This window comes from Acanthochromis polyacanthus, chromosome 22, assembly GCF_021347895.1.
Source record: "Acanthochromis polyacanthus isolate Apoly-LR-REF ecotype Palm Island chromosome 22, KAUST_Apoly_ChrSc, whole genome shotgun sequence".
In the NCBI taxonomy this organism is placed as follows: Eukaryota; Metazoa; Chordata; class Actinopteri; family Pomacentridae; genus Acanthochromis; species Acanthochromis polyacanthus.
The window spans coordinates 18,982,895-19,003,959 of NC_067134.1; the positions used below are offsets into that span (position 1 = coordinate 18,982,895).

At 42.2% G+C, this 21,065-nt stretch overlaps 1 protein-coding gene across 2 annotated transcripts in view; it reads left to right on the top strand.

The window, feature by feature from the left end:
- The first annotated feature begins 1,468 nt into the window (after positions 1-1,468).
- Positions 1,469-21,065, top strand: part of LOC110952232 (vang-like protein 1) — a 59,557-nt gene continuing 39,960 nt past the window's right edge. For both annotated transcript variants that reach the window (XM_022195686.2, XM_051943085.1), the window contains exons 1-2: positions 1,469-1,642; positions 14,682-14,926. In XM_022195686.2, coding sequence (XP_022051378.2) covers positions 14,856-14,926 — 71 coding nt within the window. In that variant the 5' untranslated portion in view covers positions 1,469-1,642; positions 14,682-14,855. The remainder of the gene's footprint in view (positions 1,643-14,681; positions 14,927-21,065) is intronic.

Below are 21,065 nucleotides of genomic sequence, written 5' to 3' on the forward strand. Positions count from 1 at the left end.
ATCTGCTGTCTATGTATACTGACAGTCAATAGAAACTTTGAGGTCGAAATGTAGGCAGAATTCTACTTTTAAGGGGGTTGTAATTATTCATTGTGGATTTACTGATGATCTCGTGCCCTGGTAGTTGAGATAATGATGAGTTGTCATTTTGTCATGATTCATTGCACATGGGTTGGTCACTTTGCAAAAGTGAACCAAATACACACCAAGCAATACTCAGTGAGTATCTGCACAATTTGAGAATGGGTTTTGAAGGCCTATATAAAGGCCCAAAAAAGGCCACCATTGTTAGTCCAGTGAACAGCATCATGCCGCGTCTATCACATGAACAGCGTCTCCGGGCACTGGGTATGGTGGAGGCCGGTTTGAGCTGCAGTGATGTAGCCAGGCGTATGGGCTGTTCCCAACCCACAATCAGAAGCCTGGTCCAAAGCATGCACCGACGGATTGCTGCCTGCATCGAAGCAAATGGAAGCCATACTCGGTATTGACTGTTGTGACTTTGTGTTTGGCAGGTGCCGTTTTCTTTTGTGAAATTCTTTATTTTGAAATCATTCTTGAAACTTTAGATTTTTGTTTCTGTATGCCAATATGCTAAAGAAATGATTCATATGAAGAAAATCCAGTTTCGGGCTTCAAAATAAAAAAAATTATGTTGAAAAATATGGTCTCAAAGTTTCTATTGACTGTCAGTGTACAAAACAAACACTGAAAGCTCTGTTCACAGTCTAATGATAGCTTCACTTACTAAAGCAGTGCTGCCATATTTTGGTGATTACTTCCATGATTAATGAGTTTACATTCTGAGTGTGATTGTTTTCTGTATATGTAGCCCTGCGACACTACTTTTAGCATTTTTAAGACTTTTATCTTGCACCTTCTGCTATGTTTGCACTGAAAAGAAGATGTCTATTCTATTCTATTCTATTCTATTCTATTCTATTCTATTCTATTGTTATATATATATATAATATATTATCATATATATAAACCTAAATATTGAAAGAAAATGAGAAAATAAAATTAATAAAAAATAATATATAAAATTTAAAATCAATAATAATAGCAATGACAATAATAATAATAATAGCAGTTATCTATATATGTATGAAATAACAAGAATATATAAAACTGCTGTATGTTTGCAGCAGTGGGTTTTACAGGGTTAAACTCCATTTTTATTGTGTTTTGTGGTTATCAAGTTCCACCATTCCTCCAGCTCCCTTCAAACTAGTCAGCCTGCACCCTGTGGGACCTCTAAAACTTATTTTAGGGCTCTTTAAGGTGGTGTTTTAGTTTGCTCCTTGCAATAACTACCTCGATTCTACTTTGTGCCTTGCAACAAGCACTAATAAGGAGAAAGTTCCCACTTTAAAAGCCACTGCAATCACCCTCTCCCTGCTGTAATTAAACAGCTCATTATGCATCAGGTCCATGGAGCGCCCCCTAGCGCCGAGGCTGCGCACTGCCGCCCCTCTCCCCGTGAAGCTCTGCCCCCTGTGAAATTCCTCTCTGCCGGGGTGATTCCTCCGGTTACTAAGGGCTGCTTCCTACCGGATCCTGCTGTGTGCTGAGGGGCAAACTGTTTTATTACCTCTGGATAAATTATCAACCACGGGAATGATATCTCCACCGATAAAAGGTGAGTTACGCTTTAATAGTCCCTCAGATCCAGTCGGTCAGATGTACTGTGCAGATGTGTGAAGCCTTACAGCCCATAATGTCTTGATATTCCTGTAGCTTACAAAAATGTAGGTTACCGTGTCTACCTGGTTTTACCTCCAGATAGGATCAGGCTGGTGGTCGCGGAGTGTTTTCCAGCAGACCAGGGAACACGCCCTAGTGTTGCCTACCTGTGTGAAGCTTTAACTTCATGTGAATGCCCTCAAACTGCGGCCACTGACTGTCAAAGTTAACCGCATTTCTTAACATTTCGCTTCAGTTTCCAGTTTGTTCCGCCCTCGGTTTGGTCAGTTTTTCATTTCCACGGCTTCTCTCTCAGCCAGAAACTCTTCCAGCCGCCGAGAGAGAAAAGTCAACTATGTTTCATACGGTTGAGTGGAGCCGCAGTAGCCGGGCTGGTGCACCGCAGCTCGGCGGCAAACTGTAACCTGCGGCGGCGGAGGAGTTGACGCGGACGGAGACGTGGAAACACTCCCAGCCTCGGAAAACAACCAGTACGCCGAGAAAAGAGCGAACCGAACACGATTTGGAAACACTGCGGTGTGTTTTGGGGTTTCAGCTACTCGTACAAACTGGCTGCCGAGGTGAGGGAGAGCAGGAGGGGGGCGTCCGAGGCCACGGTGAGACCAGGGAGTTTCCTGCCTGTAGGTCCGCCTGCTGCCGGGTCACAGGTGGAAGTTGGGCGGGTAAACCTGCTCTGGAGGTCTATCAGACTCTAGACTGGTGTTGGATTGAAATTGTAACTCTTACTGGCACATTGCAACTCTTATTTTTTAGTTGAGTGTCATTCTGTGGATTCCTTATTACGATGTTTTACCAGACATTAAAAAAATGAACTAAACAGGTGTTTCTGTATGCACCTTCAGGTAGGGTGCCGTCTAATTAGTGGTGTTGTGGTTTGTGATGAGCTGCAGCATCCTCATTGACTGCCTGCTGGCTCTGTGGGTCAGTCTGTCATGTATAGCCTATTGCCAGAAACTTTAATTTATATCAGTTAATGAAACCTCCAGAGCTCCAGGTATTTTCCTTAAAATAATAATTAGAATAAATGTTTTATTATTCTTGTAAGTAGTGATTAGGTCTGGCTGTAAAATTTCAGGAAATGAGCCAATCACAACACCCCAGAGGCCAGATTGCTTGTTGGTTCTAATAACAACAAAAAAAAAAACCAAAACATAGTAAGTGTACAGTGATATAAATCAAAGTAGAGCAGCAAGTTGTCACATTTAAGAAGCTAGGACAAACAAATGTAAGGCAGTTTTTATTCATAAATGGTAAATGACCTGTTGATTATGATAATTCTTGCCCCAATGGATTTAATTATGATTGACTGCTATATATTTAATTATTTAATATCAGCTCTTGGTATCATTTAGCCCTCCTAATAAGAATAACAATAACTGTTTACATACATTAAAGACACCTTCCAGTAAAAATCATCTTTTTTATCCTTTACCTTGCTGACTTATCCGTATGGTGTATTTTTTTTATACATCCTTGCAGTCTTATCATGAGGGAAATAACCACCGCGGTTGAGCCAGTGTTGGAGCCAGACAGTTTTTATGGGGTTGACCAAGATTATTGCTCGCACAGAGACTGATCCTTTGTTAATTGTTTTCCTCGCTGAAGGTCCGGTTGTTTTGGTCACTTAGCTTTTATTATTTGATTTTGCAGACATGTCTGCCATGTTAGAAGTACACCAGATGACTCATTTACAGTGTGCTGTGCTTTCTATTAAATCCTCAATTGATTTTAAAAAGAAAATCTGGAACAGTAGCTCCACGTTATGTCTTTTTGATTATTGATGTTCAAGTTTACGTTCCATTATGGTTAGGATGTAACTCCAGATCTATCTTTGATACACAAAGATATTGCTACTCACACTTTAGTCCCCTTTGCAGTACAGATATATAATGAAAGAGCTACTGTTTTGTATTCTTTGCCCATGATTTAGCCTAATTATTCTATTCTTTTTTTAATTTTGCTGTCAAGTAGTCAAGCAAAACCAAACATTTTTTTGTCTTCTCATATGAAAATCTAAAAAAAGACTCAACGCACATGTAAAAAAAAAAGCACACTTTTATTGCTAACTACACTGTAGGTCGCTTAAATGTCGACATAAACACACTCGGCATTTCAAAACTGTGTATCTATTTGAAGAAAAGCTGCATAGTATCATAGGTTGAAGCTGTGAGAGCGGAGCACGACTTTAAACTGTGACAACAACTTCCCTCTCCATACATTATGCAAGACCCTCATTATCATACAGACTTTCATGTTTGGGAATGCGACTACCATTTGAGAGCTGTGTGATTTTTATTTTTTTTATTTTTTGTCACATTGCACACGAGTTCTTTTTCACTTTACATCCCAGAAAAGTGCCTCTGCTTTGCATGACAGCGACAGAGAGGATATCGATGGCGACACTCGTCAGCAGCTCTCAGTTGAAAGGCGTGGGTTTGATGAAGTGTATGATGTCAGTAAACTGTAACTACAAACTTCATATTGCCAGGGTAATGTTGTGTTGTCAGGATTTGAACAGCCGTAATTGACTTCTGTCGCTTTGGTTGTTTCATTCAGTGCATAAGCTGCTGAATTAGACACAGCAGGAAAACAGTGCTGAGAAGTCTTCCTTATTCACGTCTTTATCTCTTTCATGAATCGGCTGCCTCTCATTGTGTATCGTCGCAGCTGCTGGTTGGAGTTCAGTGTTGCGGTAGTAGAGGTTGTCAGAAGTTTGAAATAAGATGAGAACATTAAAGAGGTTCTTGATGGCACTGAAGGACTTAAAGTACCATTCAAAAGTTTGGGCTCACCCAGACAACTTCATGTTTTCCCTGGAAACTGACACTTTCATTCATGTGCTAACATAACTGCACAAGGGTTTACTAATCATCAGTTAGTCTTTCAACACCACTAGCTAACACAATGTAGGATTAGAACACAGGAGTGATGGTTGCAGGAAATGTTCCTCTGTACCCCTATGGAGATATTCTACTAAAAGCAGCCGTTTCCAGCTAGAATAGTCATTTACCACATTAACTGATTAATTTAATGTAGGGATGTCCGTTGATATATCGGCCCGATATTGGCATAAAAATGTAATATCGGTCAATACCGTTATCCGTTTCTTTACCTATCATGAAAACCGATAAAGTAATGCCTGGGTTTCTTCCACATTTACCAGACTCATAGAGGGAGGGAGTCTGAGAACTGTTGTTTAAGACAATTTTTTTTAAAAAGGCATAAGTATGGTGTTTTTTCCATAACTTAAGTTGAAGTAGTTTTCTTATTTTGCACAGACAATGTTTACATTTGGAAAGCCTAGTTGCATATGAGAATGCATCCAATGGGGCATCACAATAAAATCCCACAACAGGAGACCTGTGATGTTACCTAAAATTAGTTAAATAGCCCGCATATATCAGTATCTGTTGAGAGTTGGACAATATTGGCATATTGGTTAAAAAGAAGCCGATATCGTTCATCCCAAATTTAATGTTATCTTCATTGAAAAAGAAATGCTTTTCTTTCAAAGTAAAGACATTTCTAAGTGACCCCAAACTTTTGAACAGTAGTGTGATATGATTTGTTGTGAACATTATGTTAACGTGGCAGTACAAAATAATACTCAGGATGGTAGAATATACACACGACTGCAGTAACACAAGATGCAGATGGAATAATATGCATGAAATGATAAATTTATCCAGCAGTCTAGAGCATTAACAAATCATTCAGTTATACTTTATCAATATTCAGTAGGGGCATTTTGATTCTTTATTTCCCTTTAGTGAAGAAATTATCTGAATTTATCGCTGATTATTTTCCTCCTTATTCTTGAGTGGAGAACAAAATCTGTTGCACCTTTTAAAATTTTAATCAAGTGTCTAGTTAGGAGTGAAATTTTTCTTTTAGTGTGCTACGTTAGATGGCTGTTAGTGGCTGTATTTGTATAAGTATGTACATGTATTTGATTGTTTTATGGCTGATTATACTGATGGTTCTGACTTTATTGTCAGCTCTTGTTTGGTCTCTGTTGACACATAAAATTCCTGAGCCGCTAACCTCCCTTCATTATTCAAATCAGACTGGCAACCACAAATGCAAACATCCAAGCAGTATAACAGAGCTTTTGTGAGTCAAAGGAGGGGTTAAAGAGGGGATGTGGAGGGAGAGGCGTGAGGTGAAGAGGACAGGCTGTGTGTTGTCCTGCTTTTGCACAAACAGCAGAATGGTAATTATTGTAGTTAGATTAACCGACAAACAGTCAGCAGTGACTGCGCTGGCTCTAACACACAGCTCATGAATGCAGTTAAGGGACTTAAACTCAGCTTGCTGCACTTCCTGTCAAAAATATTACTCTCGATTCAAGTCATTCTTCGGTCACAACTGCACACATTTGCGTGAGACACTTTTACAATCAGTGGGCCGTATGTTTCCAGATGATCAAACTACATTTGATGTCCATCTAGAAAAAATGTCAGTAAAAAAAAAAAAAACAGAAACGATTCTCACTAGAACTCCATCTAAAGTTACATTGCAAACTGGAACTGCTAATAGCTAAATTGGAGCACTTCTAATGCTATCAATTTGTCTAAACTGTTAAAAACTAGGGGTTTATACCAACTCGATGTCCTACCTTCCAGCTAATTCACTCTTCAGCAGCTGGTTTATTGACTGACCACTGAGGATCACATCATTCTGGTTGCCTAGTAACACCAGCGCAAAAATGCAACAGGTGAAGGCCAGCTGTGAATCGAGCATAAGGTTTGGAGTTGGTGCAGGAGCTGATAGTGATCTGTAATTAACACTGTCACTCCACAGCAGCACAAAAGCTGCACGTTAATAAACCGTGTAGTCAATAATATGTACATTACAAACAGCCACTCTCCTTAAATGCCACGAGAGGCTCTTGTTTCTGCCTCAGCTGTTTGTCTCTGCCTCCATTCAGGTCTCACTGGAGATGTGTGAGGTTCAATTCACGCACTGGGCAATGTTGATTGAATTCCACAGAATCAACAGCCCCTCAATGGATGAGCTGCTTGAGTTTTATTACAGCGCGAGGCGGTGTGTTATCAGAGGCAGCGCTGCAAGGGCGTCATGGTTACGGAGGGAGGAGGAGGGAAGAGAAGCATCGGCGAGACAGACGAACGAGCTGCATGCTGATGGCTGGAGGAAACAGAGCAGGCTAATTTTATTTATGAATGACAAAAACAGGTAGAATGTATCCGATTACTGGTCGCATCTCATAGCCTGTGTAACCATTCATTATAGAGATGTTTAGTAATTATGTGTGAGTTCATTATGTTGTGCTGGAGATCTGTCCCACTGCGCAAACATAGGTTGAATACACAATTAGCTCTAAATACACTTGAGCCTTTAACAGCATCTTTGATTAAGGTTGCATCACTCCAAGACTAAATGCTGCCTCCAGTTTAAGTCCTTATTATATCAGTCATAGTCTGGTGAATATTTGTCTTTTTTTTCTCCACTTTGCAGTTGGATTTTTAGTGTTTTAACTCAGTACCTGGGTGTAAAAGTAGTGTTGAAATCCAAGATTTACCGTGAAAGGCTGTGGGATCTAAGGATCAATCACTGCTGGGTGCAAATGATCCACAGGGGGTTTCACTCCTTTTCTACGACGAGGAAGAACGGATCAGCAGCTTTCTTGAAAAGAAGTTCAGCCTGAAAAAGTGGCATCATCTTATTCAGCTCGTTAGATGCCTAATTATCTGCTTTTCGCAGGAAAACTGGAAGCGCTATTTCTGCTCCTCGCCTGACTCCTGCTCATACAGCGAGCATTTCTTTAGAGGTTTGGCAGCAGGTCAGCTGGTGGGGAAGCATCGTGTTGGTTCACTGATTTCAGACTGGTTCAGGTGCAGCACAGCAGACTTCATGTGTCTTCATGTGTTGCTCTCCTGTAAAAGTTCATTGCTGCAGTCCGGGGTCATTAAGTCTAGTACGCTGCGAGTGCTTCATGGAGTTTCCCTTAACAGCTTCTAGAAGGTCAGAGTCATAAATTGTTCTTAACTAGCTCATGCTGCGGTTGTAGCAAGTGAGTGGTTACACTCACATGGATGAAAACAGACATTTTTTTGGTTTCATGTGTGTTTAAACTTGTCAAACCATCTGCTGGTGACTGGAGATTTAAGAACCAGACAAAGATGCTCCTTTTCAGGATGTTAAGGTTCAGTTGTGCAAGAACTCTGCTTGGTTTGTTTGTGGTGTGAAAACAATGCAGACTGAGAACAGGGCTTTTGTGTTGGAGTTTGTCATTGGAATTAATCCACAGATCAGGCAAAGCATCATGACCACCTGCCTGGTCCCCTTTATGCTGCTAACACTCCTCTGACCCAGTGGGACATGGACACAGGACCTCTGGGAATGTCCTGTGTCAGTGAATTCTGTGGGTCCTGTGGGTTCCAGGGTGGGACAAACCTAGATCAGGTCATCCTCGTACATCCCACAGATGCTCAGAAAGATTTGAATCTAGAGAGTGTGGAACCTGGGTGAACAGCTTAGATCTGTCGTGTTCCTCGGACCACTCCTGAGCAGTTTTGCGGCGTGTCAGGGTGCACTGTCCTGCTGAGGGTGGGAACTGGCATCAAGGACTGCTGTTACCATGGAGGGTTGCTTGACCTGCAGTGCTCTGGTCTGTCTATTGTGGACATTTGAAGGGTCCATGCAGACTCTCACAGTCAGATAATTTGTCGTTCTTGCGCTCTCATGTATACAGAAAACATCACAGTGGCCTTAACCACTATTTATGACATATTACAACCAAAACAGTTGCCAAGTGGGAGGAGTTCATCATTTGACCCACAGACAGCTGGATGGGATCAACTGGAAGCTCTCCTACTTGAATCAACAATACAATAGAAGAGTAACCGTATTCCAAAACAGCCTGTGGACATAAAAACTTTGAGGAGATGTTAACTAAGTCTCTGAGGATGTATTCTGACAAGAAACATCCTGTCCACCCAAGAATCATTCATCACTGGGCTTAGATGTCTGTTTGGAAAGGGATAAGTTTGTAGCATCAACTCTTACCACATTGCACAGTATTTATACAACAAATAGAAAAAATGAGAACAGCTTGCAGGTTATGTTAGTCACTTGAACATTTTGGGTCATTTTTGGATGAATTCAGCAGAAATATCTGTGCACAAATGAAACAGAGGAGCAGTTTTTGAAGTTGTTTTAATTCTCATTCAACTTTAATTTAACTATAGAACACACATGTAGTGCATTACTTCTTTTTGGAAATTCACGTCAGTCACACAAAAGTCCTGACAAAGTACACCAAAGACAGGGATTTTTCTGTAGAAAGTGTAAGTTTGAAACTATACAGTGTATCTTGGGTCCATTGTCAACTATCAACTCGCCGAGAACGACGATTTTTGAGTTATTTTGCAAACACTGCCAGTCAGGATCTCAGAGTAGCGGTATCTGTATGTATTCCCCTGAGCCGCTCGTAATCGAATCTCTCCGTGCTGACTGCTGTTATTGGATGTGATGTGGAAGGTGCAGGCGAGCTACGCTGATTTGTTTACGGTGGCTGACAGCAGATGCCTTGTGTCTCCGGCGTAACGTTTCTTCAGCTCTGCTCGCAGAGATAAAAGTATCTTGTTGGGCTGTTTGCGTGAGGTTGTTTGTTTACGTTCCCAGGTTAGGCTGCTGGATGTTTACTCTGTCACCGCTCCTCCACTGTACGCTTGGCTTGTTGCACCTGCTAGCTTGTAGTAGCATGTAGCGTGCATTACCTTTCACATACAGTTCTATTTTGTGTGTCATTGTGCGTGTTTAGGGGTGCTGGATTCATTCACCTCAGTGATTTATGTTTTCATAAAGTGCGTGAAACGGCCTTGTGCGAGGCTATACCCTTCATGCATGACTGCTGTGCTATAATTCTGCCCTTCCTCCTCTCCCACTGCTTGCTGCCAGTGTTTGCCAGGACAAACAGACAAGCCGGCTGCCCAGCAGGGGTCCTGGATTACTGTGAAGAACCTGTCGAGGCTGCCTCCCTCCCTCCCACTCTACCAGAGTAGGGGATTCCTGTTTCAGCTTCAGACTCGCAAACTCAAAGTGGTTCCGCTTACCAATTTTCTCTGGCATGGCAAAGGCAGAAACCACATGTGAGGGAACCCACATATCCTGTTTCGCTTCAGTACAGACCTCAGAGCCAGGCCTGTCGCTGGATTGGCAATGAGTATTTGCATGGAGAAGACTCAGTGGGAACTATCAGAGCTGGTATCACACAGAAACCTGCATTTTATTTTATTTTTTTGAGGAAATGCACCGGAGCAGGAAACGATCGATCAGGGTTTAACATAGCTGCTTTCTTTTCTCGCACCTGCACTCAGACTGAACCTGGACCTCACACTCCTTTAACCCCATTGATGCCTGATTTAGCTGCGTGGCCTCGCTTTAAGAGGATTACAGCAGGTATTGTAAAGGCCTCTGTGATGTGTCCAGCTTGCTTATCAGACACTGTTCAGGAGGTCTGATCACTTAACAACCACAGTTATCAAATCTCTGGTCCAGGGGCCACTTTTTTATGGTGGTAGTTGATTTTTTTTTTTTTTTTTTTTTTGGTCTTCTAAGAAAAACTGCAATAAAAGTTGGTGATCTTCTTTTTTTGTATTTGTAAAGTTGAACATTTTGGGAAATGTGCTCACCCTCTTTGGTCCAAGAGGGTTAGATGAGAAGATAAATACCACTTTCATGTCTTTATGCAAAACAAGAATCTGCAGCCAGCAGCTCTCTAGTCTAACTTAGCTTAGCATGAAGACAAGAGGAAGCAGGAAGGTCTGTCACTCAGTCAGGATTTTCCCAAATCTGGGAAAACGAATCACTCAGGGATCAGTCAGTGACTACAACTTTTAGAGGGCAGCCCCAGAAAAATCTCACCTAGCTCCTGGCAAATATAACAAAATCTGGCAACTAGCATGCTTAAAGCTCTATAAAACCCTTTTCAGACACAGCATATGCAACATTCATCAGTCTGTTAAAGTGACAGTATTGTGCTGTTCAGTCATAAACCACTTTTACGTTAATGTTCCTCAGGTTTCATTCAGACGTGCAACCCAAAGTGTATTTATTGCACTTGGGCAGTACAAACAAAATCCTTATAATAGCTTTGTTTTATAGTCATAACCAAATTGATATAGCACCTTTTAAAAATTGAATCTCACAGGTGCTTTACAGACAGATCCAAAAAGCAGGATTCTCAGGAAGAAGGGCGAAATGAATGAAGCAAAGCTCACCATATAAAAGCTGTTTTGCAATTTTGGCTGCAAACTTGTTTTTTTTTCCCTCTGATGAAATATGAAAAAAATGCTTCACACAATCCCAAGTTTGCTGTTTGTGCATGTCTATCCATTAGTATGACTGCATGCAGGTCCTACCCAGTGAGATAGCTGTAAAAGTGAGCCCTTTCAGATGCTATTAGAACAGAGTGCATGTCTGAAAGAGGCTTAAAGCTAAATAGCAAGCTTACCCTTTTCCTTGTTTAATCTGTACAGTCATTATTGTTGAACACACACACACACAACACCAGATTACTTCTGATTCTGAACCAGTTTGTACACCTCTTTGGTGAGCTGTGTTGACAGAGCCAAGCTAGCTGTTTTATCCTCATTCTCATGTTTGTTCCGAGCTAAGTTAACCGTCTGGAGACGTTTTAGCCTCGACACACACGAGAGTCGTCTCATCTAACACTTAGCAAGAAAGCGATACCCCAAATATTGAACTGCTCCTTTCACAAGCTGTGAATAACTGCACAACTCGGGCTTTAGCTTGCATCAACAACGCTTTGATTTACCGCAGCTGGACATCTAAATCCTTAAATTGTCGGGAAAAACTAAGCAATCTTTCCCTCATTAAGCGTTAAATGAGCCCCCAGGAGGAAACATCGGCAGTGGACCCTGGGTAGGTTGACTTTGAGGGTCCTCCTATATGGGAGGAGACCATTTTTGTGTGTGTTTTACATTTTTTTAACATTTGAAAAGACTGAGACTTGTAGATTCACCTTGATTTGCTAAAGTGCTGCAGCGGGCTGGTGGAGAAACTGTAGAGAACCAGTCGAGGGAGGATTTGTCGCCATGTGAGGATGATTCAGGCGTTTAAAAATGATTTGCAGAATGAGCGTGTCCAAGTATGCATTTGCGCAACCTTCAAAGCATTTTCAGGAGTCTGTGACAGTCTCTAACACATACACATAACAGTGTGTCACTCACAGATGTGCCGACGCCACACTCATTAGTACTGGGCTGCTCTGGATGTTTGGTGCCGCAGAGTATTTTGGGATCCGGTGATGTGTGTTTCCCTCCAAGTGCAGATAAGAGGTGTATTTTGTGCACTGAGTGACATTTTTTTTCCCTGGAATTATGAATGCAGAATGCAGGGAGACAGTCTGTTCAGGTTCTCATCACCTTTAAGGCCGCTGCAGCCGTAAATCAGCCATAAATCTTTGTGTTTGCGCTTGAAGTGTGACCTGAGAGTTTCAGTGTGGGTTTCGATGGGAATGCAGCAGCTTCAGAGCCTGCCAGGACAGAGTAAGCAGCAGATATGAGAGCTTTTAACCCTCCTGTTGTCTTCATTCACGAGCACCAAAAAATATAGTTTCCTTGTCTGAAAAAAAATCCAAAAATTCAGTAAAAAAAATTCCCCAAATTTCTGAAAATTTGCAAAACTTTCAGGAAGAAAATTCCAATAATTCCTTTAAAGTTTCCCTTAAAAGTTTTATTTTAAAAAATCCCCCAAATTTGGTCAGAAAATTCTTGTAAATATTTTCAAAAAATGAGAAAATATCTTCCAAAAAAGTATCTAAAGGGATTATATATATATATATATATATATATATATATATATATATATATATATATACATATAGCAGTAAAACTTGTAATGTTTCTTTAAGAATATTCACAAAAAAATCTACCAAAATCCAGCAAATTTCGCTGGACTTTGGTTGATTTTTTTTTTGTGAATGTTCTTAAAAGGAACATTTTTTTTCAACATTTCTTTTTTCCCACCAAAAAATCTTCAAAAATTTCCCAAAATTTTAAAAAATTGTGGACATCAGAAGTTTCATTGTGGAAAATTATTTTTTCACCCCACATTTTCAAACTTTAAAACGAGACGACAACAGGAGGGTTAAAGCACTCTGGATGACTAATGCATTTTCAAAATAAAAAAAAACCAACAAATGGTCATGCTTCACCTGATAAACTACACATCAACAACCCCAAACAACTCAACCTCAAAATGTTTTTAACAAGCCTCAGCTGAGATTTAGGACTTTTGTAGTTGAATTTTAACTACTTTTCCCTTTTCATCCTCCTCAGAGCTTTTCTGGAAATATGAGTGTGTGTCTTGCAGGTTCAGTGCGTTCACAAGCACACCTCCAGCTACCTATGACTCACACTCTGCTTTCCCTCTCCCTTTGTGCAATTACTCAAATATGTGCTTTCAGATTTGTCTCATTCAAGCACCTCTCCACAGCTTTTACTTTGTGATATAAACCATCTCACTCTGACCACAAACAGCCTCTTACGTTCCTCTTAACGCAGTCTTTAAACGTTCCCGAAGCTCCGCTGTGGCTTTTCACTGTGACTTTGCAATTTCAGACTATTTGCTGGTTGAGTTCACTTTGCATCAGCGGATGTGTTATCAGCAGTTCTTTCTGAAAGTAGAACGCAGCTAAAATTGGCTTTAAATCACATAATGTAGATCCAGTCCCTCACAGTGTTTTGGATAAAAGCATCAGTCGATCTAAACAGTTAAAAACCAGGAGTTTAATCAGTGTAAAATAAGTTCTGTTCATCTTACATGTATTTTAGGATGAACTAAAATTACTAGTTGTGTTCATAGTGGTTGTTGATGGGAAATGTTTGCATATCTATATATATATAATTGTGGATCATCAGGTGGGAGGTTCACAAAGAGGAAGAGCTTTAAGGATTTAATGTGGCAAGCGAACATCAGCAGCACCAGAATACCATTTTTATTTATTGTGATTTCATTTATTTAAGCATTCTAGATGTTTTTCCGGGAAATCCCATTGATTTCTGTCAAATAAGAACTTCATAGATCGGCACATCCTAAAAAAGAGTGCAGAGTTACAACTACGCCACTTTAAGGCAGCAAGAGATTGTCTTATCAGAACAACTTCCAGATATGTAACTCTGATAAACAGGTACATTTTTAGGGTTTAACCACCAGCTGTCATCAATCACTTAGTGCCGAATTAGAAAGAAAAGTTTGAAGTTTATGAGTGAAGCATGCCCTTGCCGTGAGTATTTTATTATTCCATTATCTTTTATGGCGTTCTCTGAGCACTGCAGCTGCTTTTGTCAGGATTCTGATACGTATTGACATGTAGGTAAAGGTATTTATGCAGAGCATTTCTGTGAATGTCTTCTTATTTTAGTATGCCATCACAGCTCTGGCAACACCTCTGTCTCCCTGAAGTTCTCCTTTAAAAAAGAGCATTTTATCTCCACGGCGCTCTCCCTGGATTATTCTGGGAGCTTGTCAGTGTCGGCCTTAAATTGTTCGCTGTGTGTCAGAGACTTAAAGCTGCCTCAGAACAACACTTGCCAGCCGTATGGGAATAAGAGCAAATTGCTGTTTCAGGGTAGCAGTGTTTCTGTTATCTGGAGCGCTCAGCTGGAGTGTAACCTCCTGAGAGCTGCCAGTAATGTAAAGTGTTGTCACTGTGCAGGTTTGGAGCTCAGGAAATACTGATTGTAATGCAGCTGCAGATAACACGGGCACATCCAGGCTTTTATGCACGAGGGGATAAATAGATGCGATGAAAAACCCTGTGACCTGAATGCTTGATTTGGACTTCAGTGGATGTCAGACGCTGCTGTCTCCTTTCCGTTGGCTCCTCCAGTCTCTTTCAGTCAGATGTGGGCAGGTTTCCCAGACGTTTCACATTTTGAATTCAAATTTCCCCGTCTGTCTTCCGCCCGCTTTCCGCCCTCCAGGTTGATGTTTCCTCGCCGGGCGCCCCCAGGGTCGCTTTCAAGCCTGACTGCCGGCAGCTCACCACCTCCGTCGGCCTCCTGAGCGAGCCGATCGATCACCTCGAGCTCGACAAGATAGCGCACAAGGTTCCGCTGCAGAGCCCAGCCCTGCTGCCTCAGCGGGACTGCATCACCATGGATACCGAGTCCACATACTCGGGCTATTCCTACTACTCTGGACGCTCCCGGGGGTCCCACAGGCATGGGTAAGTCCTGCTTCTCCGTTAGTATTCCTGTTTCTCCTTTTGAATGTCGAGTTGGACTGTGTTATGCAGTGTTCATAATCATGTTCTAGGTTGCTGTAATTGAACTTCCACTTTGGTTGTCGTGAACAGGAGCGCAACAGCTGGTTAGTCAGTTAACGTTACTCGAAAACAAAGTGAAGTTAATCATCTGTGAAGTTGTTTGTCTAACAAGGCAAGCAAATTTTACTAATCAGCTTCAGCTCTGAGAAACTACAATTAATATTTTTTTTCTATTTGCTTGCATATAGGTGTATTTTATTGAACAGTTTGCTTCAAGTGTCTGCTCATAGGTAAAAAAAAACAAACAACAGCAAATCCCACTTATTCATCTGCATGACCTGTATATCTTTAATTCATGTTTGTATGATGCTGGAAAAATACTACTAAGGCGTAAAATGTTGCCAAAGGGTTTGTTTGTCAGGTTGAGCCTCACTGATGATTCAGACAAACTGAGAGAGAAAAGTGAAGGACCTGGTTCTAGATTAGAGGTAATGGCTTCAGAAAAGGAGGAGCAGCTCATTCTGTATTCTCAATGCTAGTATAGAAATACAGGACTCTAGTTGTAATAGGTTCATGACACAGGTTTAAATTAGTGATGCATTATTTTTTTTTCTGATATCGGATATGCCGGCATTTTCCAACTCATTCTGACTGATTCCCGATGCAGATATATGCGCATAATTTTTCCACCTGATTGCGAAGAACCTCAAATACGTCCTGTAGTGGCGTTAGCATATTCCTGCTCTTATTGTGATGACCTCCTTCCAGGTCCAGAGGTGAAATGTATTGCTGTACCAAATGTGCCAAACTTGGGAATAATTTGTAACACTTTCAAATGAAACTCAATCAGCTGTTACCTGCCTGTTAATGCTCATTTTGGTCCAGTGCCAACATTCATTTTGAAGCTTTGATCGGCCGAAAACAACGATGTGCCAGCATGCATCTGTGGTTTAAATACTGCACTATCACGACACACTGTAGTAATCCCAGATAAGGTCTCACTGGAAAGTTTTGTGAACACAAGTATTCAAGCCGATGTTTTCAGTGCAGCTGATCATCTTTACTAGTGATCATTGAACCAGGAGAGTTTCCTTCTGATCCAGGATGTCAAAATCTGACTTCAAATTTCCGATCTCAGGCTTTTTTTTTTGTGAGGGAAATTAAACAAGTTTTACTTTTGGATGTAGAAAATGAACTCCACTGTTGCCTAAAACAGATAACGATGTCCTGAGTTACCGCTAAGGAGGACTGGCTTTGGTCATGCAGGGAGGAATCATCTGGGTAGATTGGATGTTTTATGTTAGACAAGTGGAATCTGTGCAGTCTTTTGGATTGAATGAAGCTGTATCTAGTGGTTTGGCTGTAAGGTTTTGTGAAGGAGAATCATATATTTACGTCCAGACACCTTTTGGAGACACTGGAAGAAAAACTGGTTATATGCTGATTTCCTTATGGATTGACTGCTATGTGTTTCCTTTATTCTCAGCCTCACTTTCTCTCCACTTGTTCCTACTGTTCCTCCATGATCCCACCTCTCATGTATCTCTATGTTCCCCTCTGGCCGAGCATGTGTGGAACCCTCGGCTCGTGTAGTCGCATTAGTCTGTCAGCGGTGAAATGGCTGGTTGACAGGCCTCAGGAAGGCAGCAGGAGACAGGTGCTGAAGAGGCCAGACTGACTGATGGCTCAGCGGATACGTTGAGAGCCTGAGAGGAGATGAGAGCGAGGACATCGGAGAGGAGGCTCTTGTTCCACAACAGCCCCTCCCGGGTCACTGACGGCCCCCTCCGGCTAGTCCGCAATATATCTCTGTGGCTTCTCTGCTGCCGCTCCCCCTTTCTGCTGCCACCTGTTGTCGTTTTAGGGACTTTTCTGTCACAGTCTCTTTCGCCTTCACTCTGTCTCCTGCCCTCTTTATCTCTGCCCTTCTCCTCATCAAATCCGCACTCATTTTTTGCTCCCATGTGGCCGTTATGATATGAATGCAGCAGCTGCCCCTGTTCTCATTCCTTCTTGACCTCTTCTCTTCGGTCCACCCTCTCCCTCCCGTCTCCTCCCCCGTCTTAAATGGATTCCGCTCTGCTCTCTGAGGATGGATCGGCGCAGGCGTATCACTTGTTCCACGTTTGCTTGCATTCCCCGGGGCTGGAATGTGCCCTTGTAGCTCAAAGTTACGCCGCTTAAAAGTGGTTGTACTTTGTTTGAAATCAAAGATGGGGGGGAGGTCAGTCGTTTGGAAATGGATAGCGGTTATGCCATCGGTGGAGGCTTGTACCGTCCGTTTCTTTGCTGTTTCTGCAGCCTTTCAAGTGAGTGACAGCAACTTGGAAAGGAACGCATGGACGTCCCTGCCAGGCGCCACTCGGCTCCCCTGCTCCTCCACTCCTGCCACGACTGTGCCAAAACCACCGGCTGGCCTCTAATTTCATATACAAAAAGCTAAATTGTTGCCTTTGAAACCCCTTGCCATCCTCGTGTGAAGGTAATCTTTTTACGCCGAGGGGTGCCATGCGTGAGGCAGTTCCGCATCGCTGTTGTCTAATTACGTTGATGCTGGGAGCAGATGCCAGCATGTGAGAGTGTGGGCGATACTTGTGTGCATGCACCCATGAAAATAAACACACAATAACACAATCCTGCCGTTGTGTTAGTGTATGGATGTAAGTTTATGAGTCAATTTTCAACATAATTGGTCAGAACATAATAGAAGAATGGAACCGGATTGGCTGAGGATTTCATTAACAGAAGGTGGAGGGTTTTTGGAGTCGCTTTCTCTCATTGTTGGCGTTTTGCCCCCCTCCTGTGTCAGACAATCCTCCCCTGGTGTCCGGGATGCTTCCAGAGAAGATTCCCTTGGCTGTTGAGTAATGGCAGAGTGGCGTCTCTGTCTGCTAATGTTACTAGCAGCCAAAAACATGCCGACGACACCGATTTTTGTATTTACATCATTGAATCCTTTTCAGTCTGGCTGTTCCAGAGCACAACATTGAGACTCAAGAAAGAAATCTTTTCAACAGTTGTGGGTGTGACAGTACTGTTGTACCTGCATTACTGTGGAATAAAAGTCTTAATGTGAATTTCACTCTTCAGACATTATTCCATAACCCATTAAGTCTTGTGAAGAGCATTCAGCTGCCATGTCTTTTAGATAACTGCAGCTTACTCGATTGTTGCTGCATTCTTAGGTGCAGTATATAATCATAGATGTTCAAAATAGGTTTGTTACAGACTAAATCCTTAGAATTAGATTTCCTACGAGAAGAAATAACTGTAGCTATTGCAGCTTATTGTGCAGCTCCTCTACTTGAGGGGTTTTGATCCACTTTTCGGACCAGTGCGGTTTTGCTGTCATGCCAGTTTAAGTTTTGTTCCCGAAAGTTTCCCAAAGCTAGGCTCCTTCACTCTTTCAATTTTGAGCATTTAAATGATTATTAAGTTGCAAATCTCATATTAGCAGCTGCTCATGTGGAAAATTGGCTCTTTTAAATGTTGTAACTCCAATTACAGGGCAGCACGCAGAATCCGCATGGGACTGAGTGAGTAATATCAACTAATTCATTCACAGTTTATAATACCATTGAGCGGTTCTCGGGTGACACTTCTGTTAAAGGTCACTGGTGTAAAAATGTTATTTTTCTGGCTTAATTAGTCAGAAAGCAAATCTAATGAAAAGGTTTTATACAATGGAATAATTCAAGCTTTCCTGTTATTGGTGAGTTTTTGATGTGAAAAGAAACAGGAACACAAATTGCAGGAGTTTCCATTTGAGCTGCTGTTGTTGAATAGAAAGTTGGCTACATGTTCATACTGGCCTCACCTACAGCCAATATTTGAATACTGGCTTTTATATGAGAATTTACAGTCTATTATTTATATGTTTTAAAGTATGCCAGCCTTTGTTTGAAGAATATGGAGGTTTAAGGACTGCGCAGTGTGACATGTCCAGGCTGTGGAGAAATGTCGGACATGCTTGTTACTGGAATGCGTCACCGTACTGCGGTATAATCTATATGAAGCTAATCCTGGGGAGCAGCCAGGCCACAGGGCTGCATATCACACCCAGTGGTCGCCAAATTAGCTGGAACATACGAACACATAACAAGGACCACTGCTGAGAAAGTAGCTTTGTTGGTCCTATTCGGCTTAAGTTTGGATCTAAGCAGGCTCTAGTGTCTAAGAGGAAACCTTCAGTGGTAAATCCCAGGAAACGGGAACATTTTAGTGCTCCTACCTAAGATCTACCTGCTTAGTACTTGCTGGATGGTTCTCTTCTGCAAACAGGTTGTTTTGCATGTAGTTTGTGGCTGACATTAATCAGGAAGCAGCAACCGGAGACGTTAGAAGTGGACTGAGCGTAAAGTCGAGGCTTTGTTGTCCATTTTTGCAGAGGACGACACTGAGAGGGAATTTATATCATTTTGCTTTTGATGCATCAGCAGACTTCACTTAAAGTCTTCATGGGGCTTTGATGCTGCTTCGGAACCACAAATCAAAATTTACCGGGAGAACCTCTACCCCAGAGAAAGTTTGTGCGCATGAGTTCCTGTGAAACTACAGTTCGTGGAACTTTAAGTGTTTGTTGATTGTTTGCTCTTGCCCTTCCTCACTTCTTCTACAGAGCTTCCGATGACCTAGCTGAGCGTGTGGTTGGTCAGTTTTCACTTGGCGTCATGACTTTACTCATTTGGCGGCGGCCGATCCACCCACCACTACTTTTGGCTCAGTGGTCGGCATCGACTGGAAGCTGTGTGTCGCCCAGGTGTGTGGGCTATTCCGCCAGCCAACGAGAGAACAAATTGGTCCACAGACAGTTTGGCCTGCCACCCTAGTTGGCTGTACTTCAATAGCCTTCCTGCCGCCGCTCTCCCTCTGTGTGCGGTGGAGAATGCGATCACACTCATCCTCAGGTGTTAGAGGAAATGATGCTTCCAGAGCCTAACTGGCAGGACTCTGCCCCAGCTCGCCAGGCGTCTCTGCCCTCTCAGAGCCCCTCCCTCCCCTCCTCCCATCCTCACCGTTCCTAAAAGCCATACCCATTTCAGGGATCCTCACTGGAAGTCAGATTCCATTAATCAAATCATAGCACGGCACGCTGTTGGAATACCAACGAGCCGGCTGCATGCTAATGAGGCAGGAAGAGGATGTGGGAAGGGGGAGGAAGGGGGGAGAGGTTTACACACAGTGCGATCACCCCCCGAAGCTAGCTGAAGGGGGAAGGAGCAGGAGGGGCTGGCAGACAGAGGCCAATCTGTTGGAACCACTCCCTGGCTGCCCACAGGTCTGCTCACCTCTGGATTTCCTGTCTGGGTGCACAATTGCCCATTTCAAAATGCTTCTTGTTCACAGTTTCGGAGGTCTACCTCACCTCGACTTTGCACCTTTTCCTCACACATTTGTAGTCTTGCCAGCTCAGTGAGAACCAGGTGTTATTTCTTGTTTTAAACTGCAGTATGATTTCCACAATGAACTGTGCTCTGCTGGAACACACAAACAGACACAATACATATTGTGTGTACAGACACACAGTCACTTTAGCTTTAAGCTAAGGGCAACCAAACCTTTCCAAGTCTGTAGATGTTGACCTGTCACGGATGTATCTGAATTAGGGTTGTCAGATTTTTTTTTTTTTTTCCCAAAACATTATGCCAAAAAATGATGCTTTAGGTCAATTAGAAATAATGCCATGCTGTAGTTTGTTTACAATGCAGCCAGCACCTACTGCAGCACATGTAGCAGAGTAAGCATCACAGCTGAGCAGATGGTGGTGCAGTCAAACAGTTTCTATATGACAAATAGCTGACTTGTGTGTGGAAACAATGACAACAACTCACATATATATGCATATAAACACTCCCCTCCAAAAGTATTAGAACAGTGAAGCTAGTTCCTTTATTTTTGCTTTAGACGGAAAACATTTGGGTTTGACGTCAAACCTTGAATATGAGATGAGCTTGAATCTCCGGGTATTTGCATCTAGATTAAATCGAAATAAGATTTTTTTTACTCCCTAAAAGAATCGGCATCAGCCCTGAAAATGTTTTACCATTTTTCCATGACTGCCGCATGTTTAATTAGCTGCTTAGCTTCCTGCACATACTTT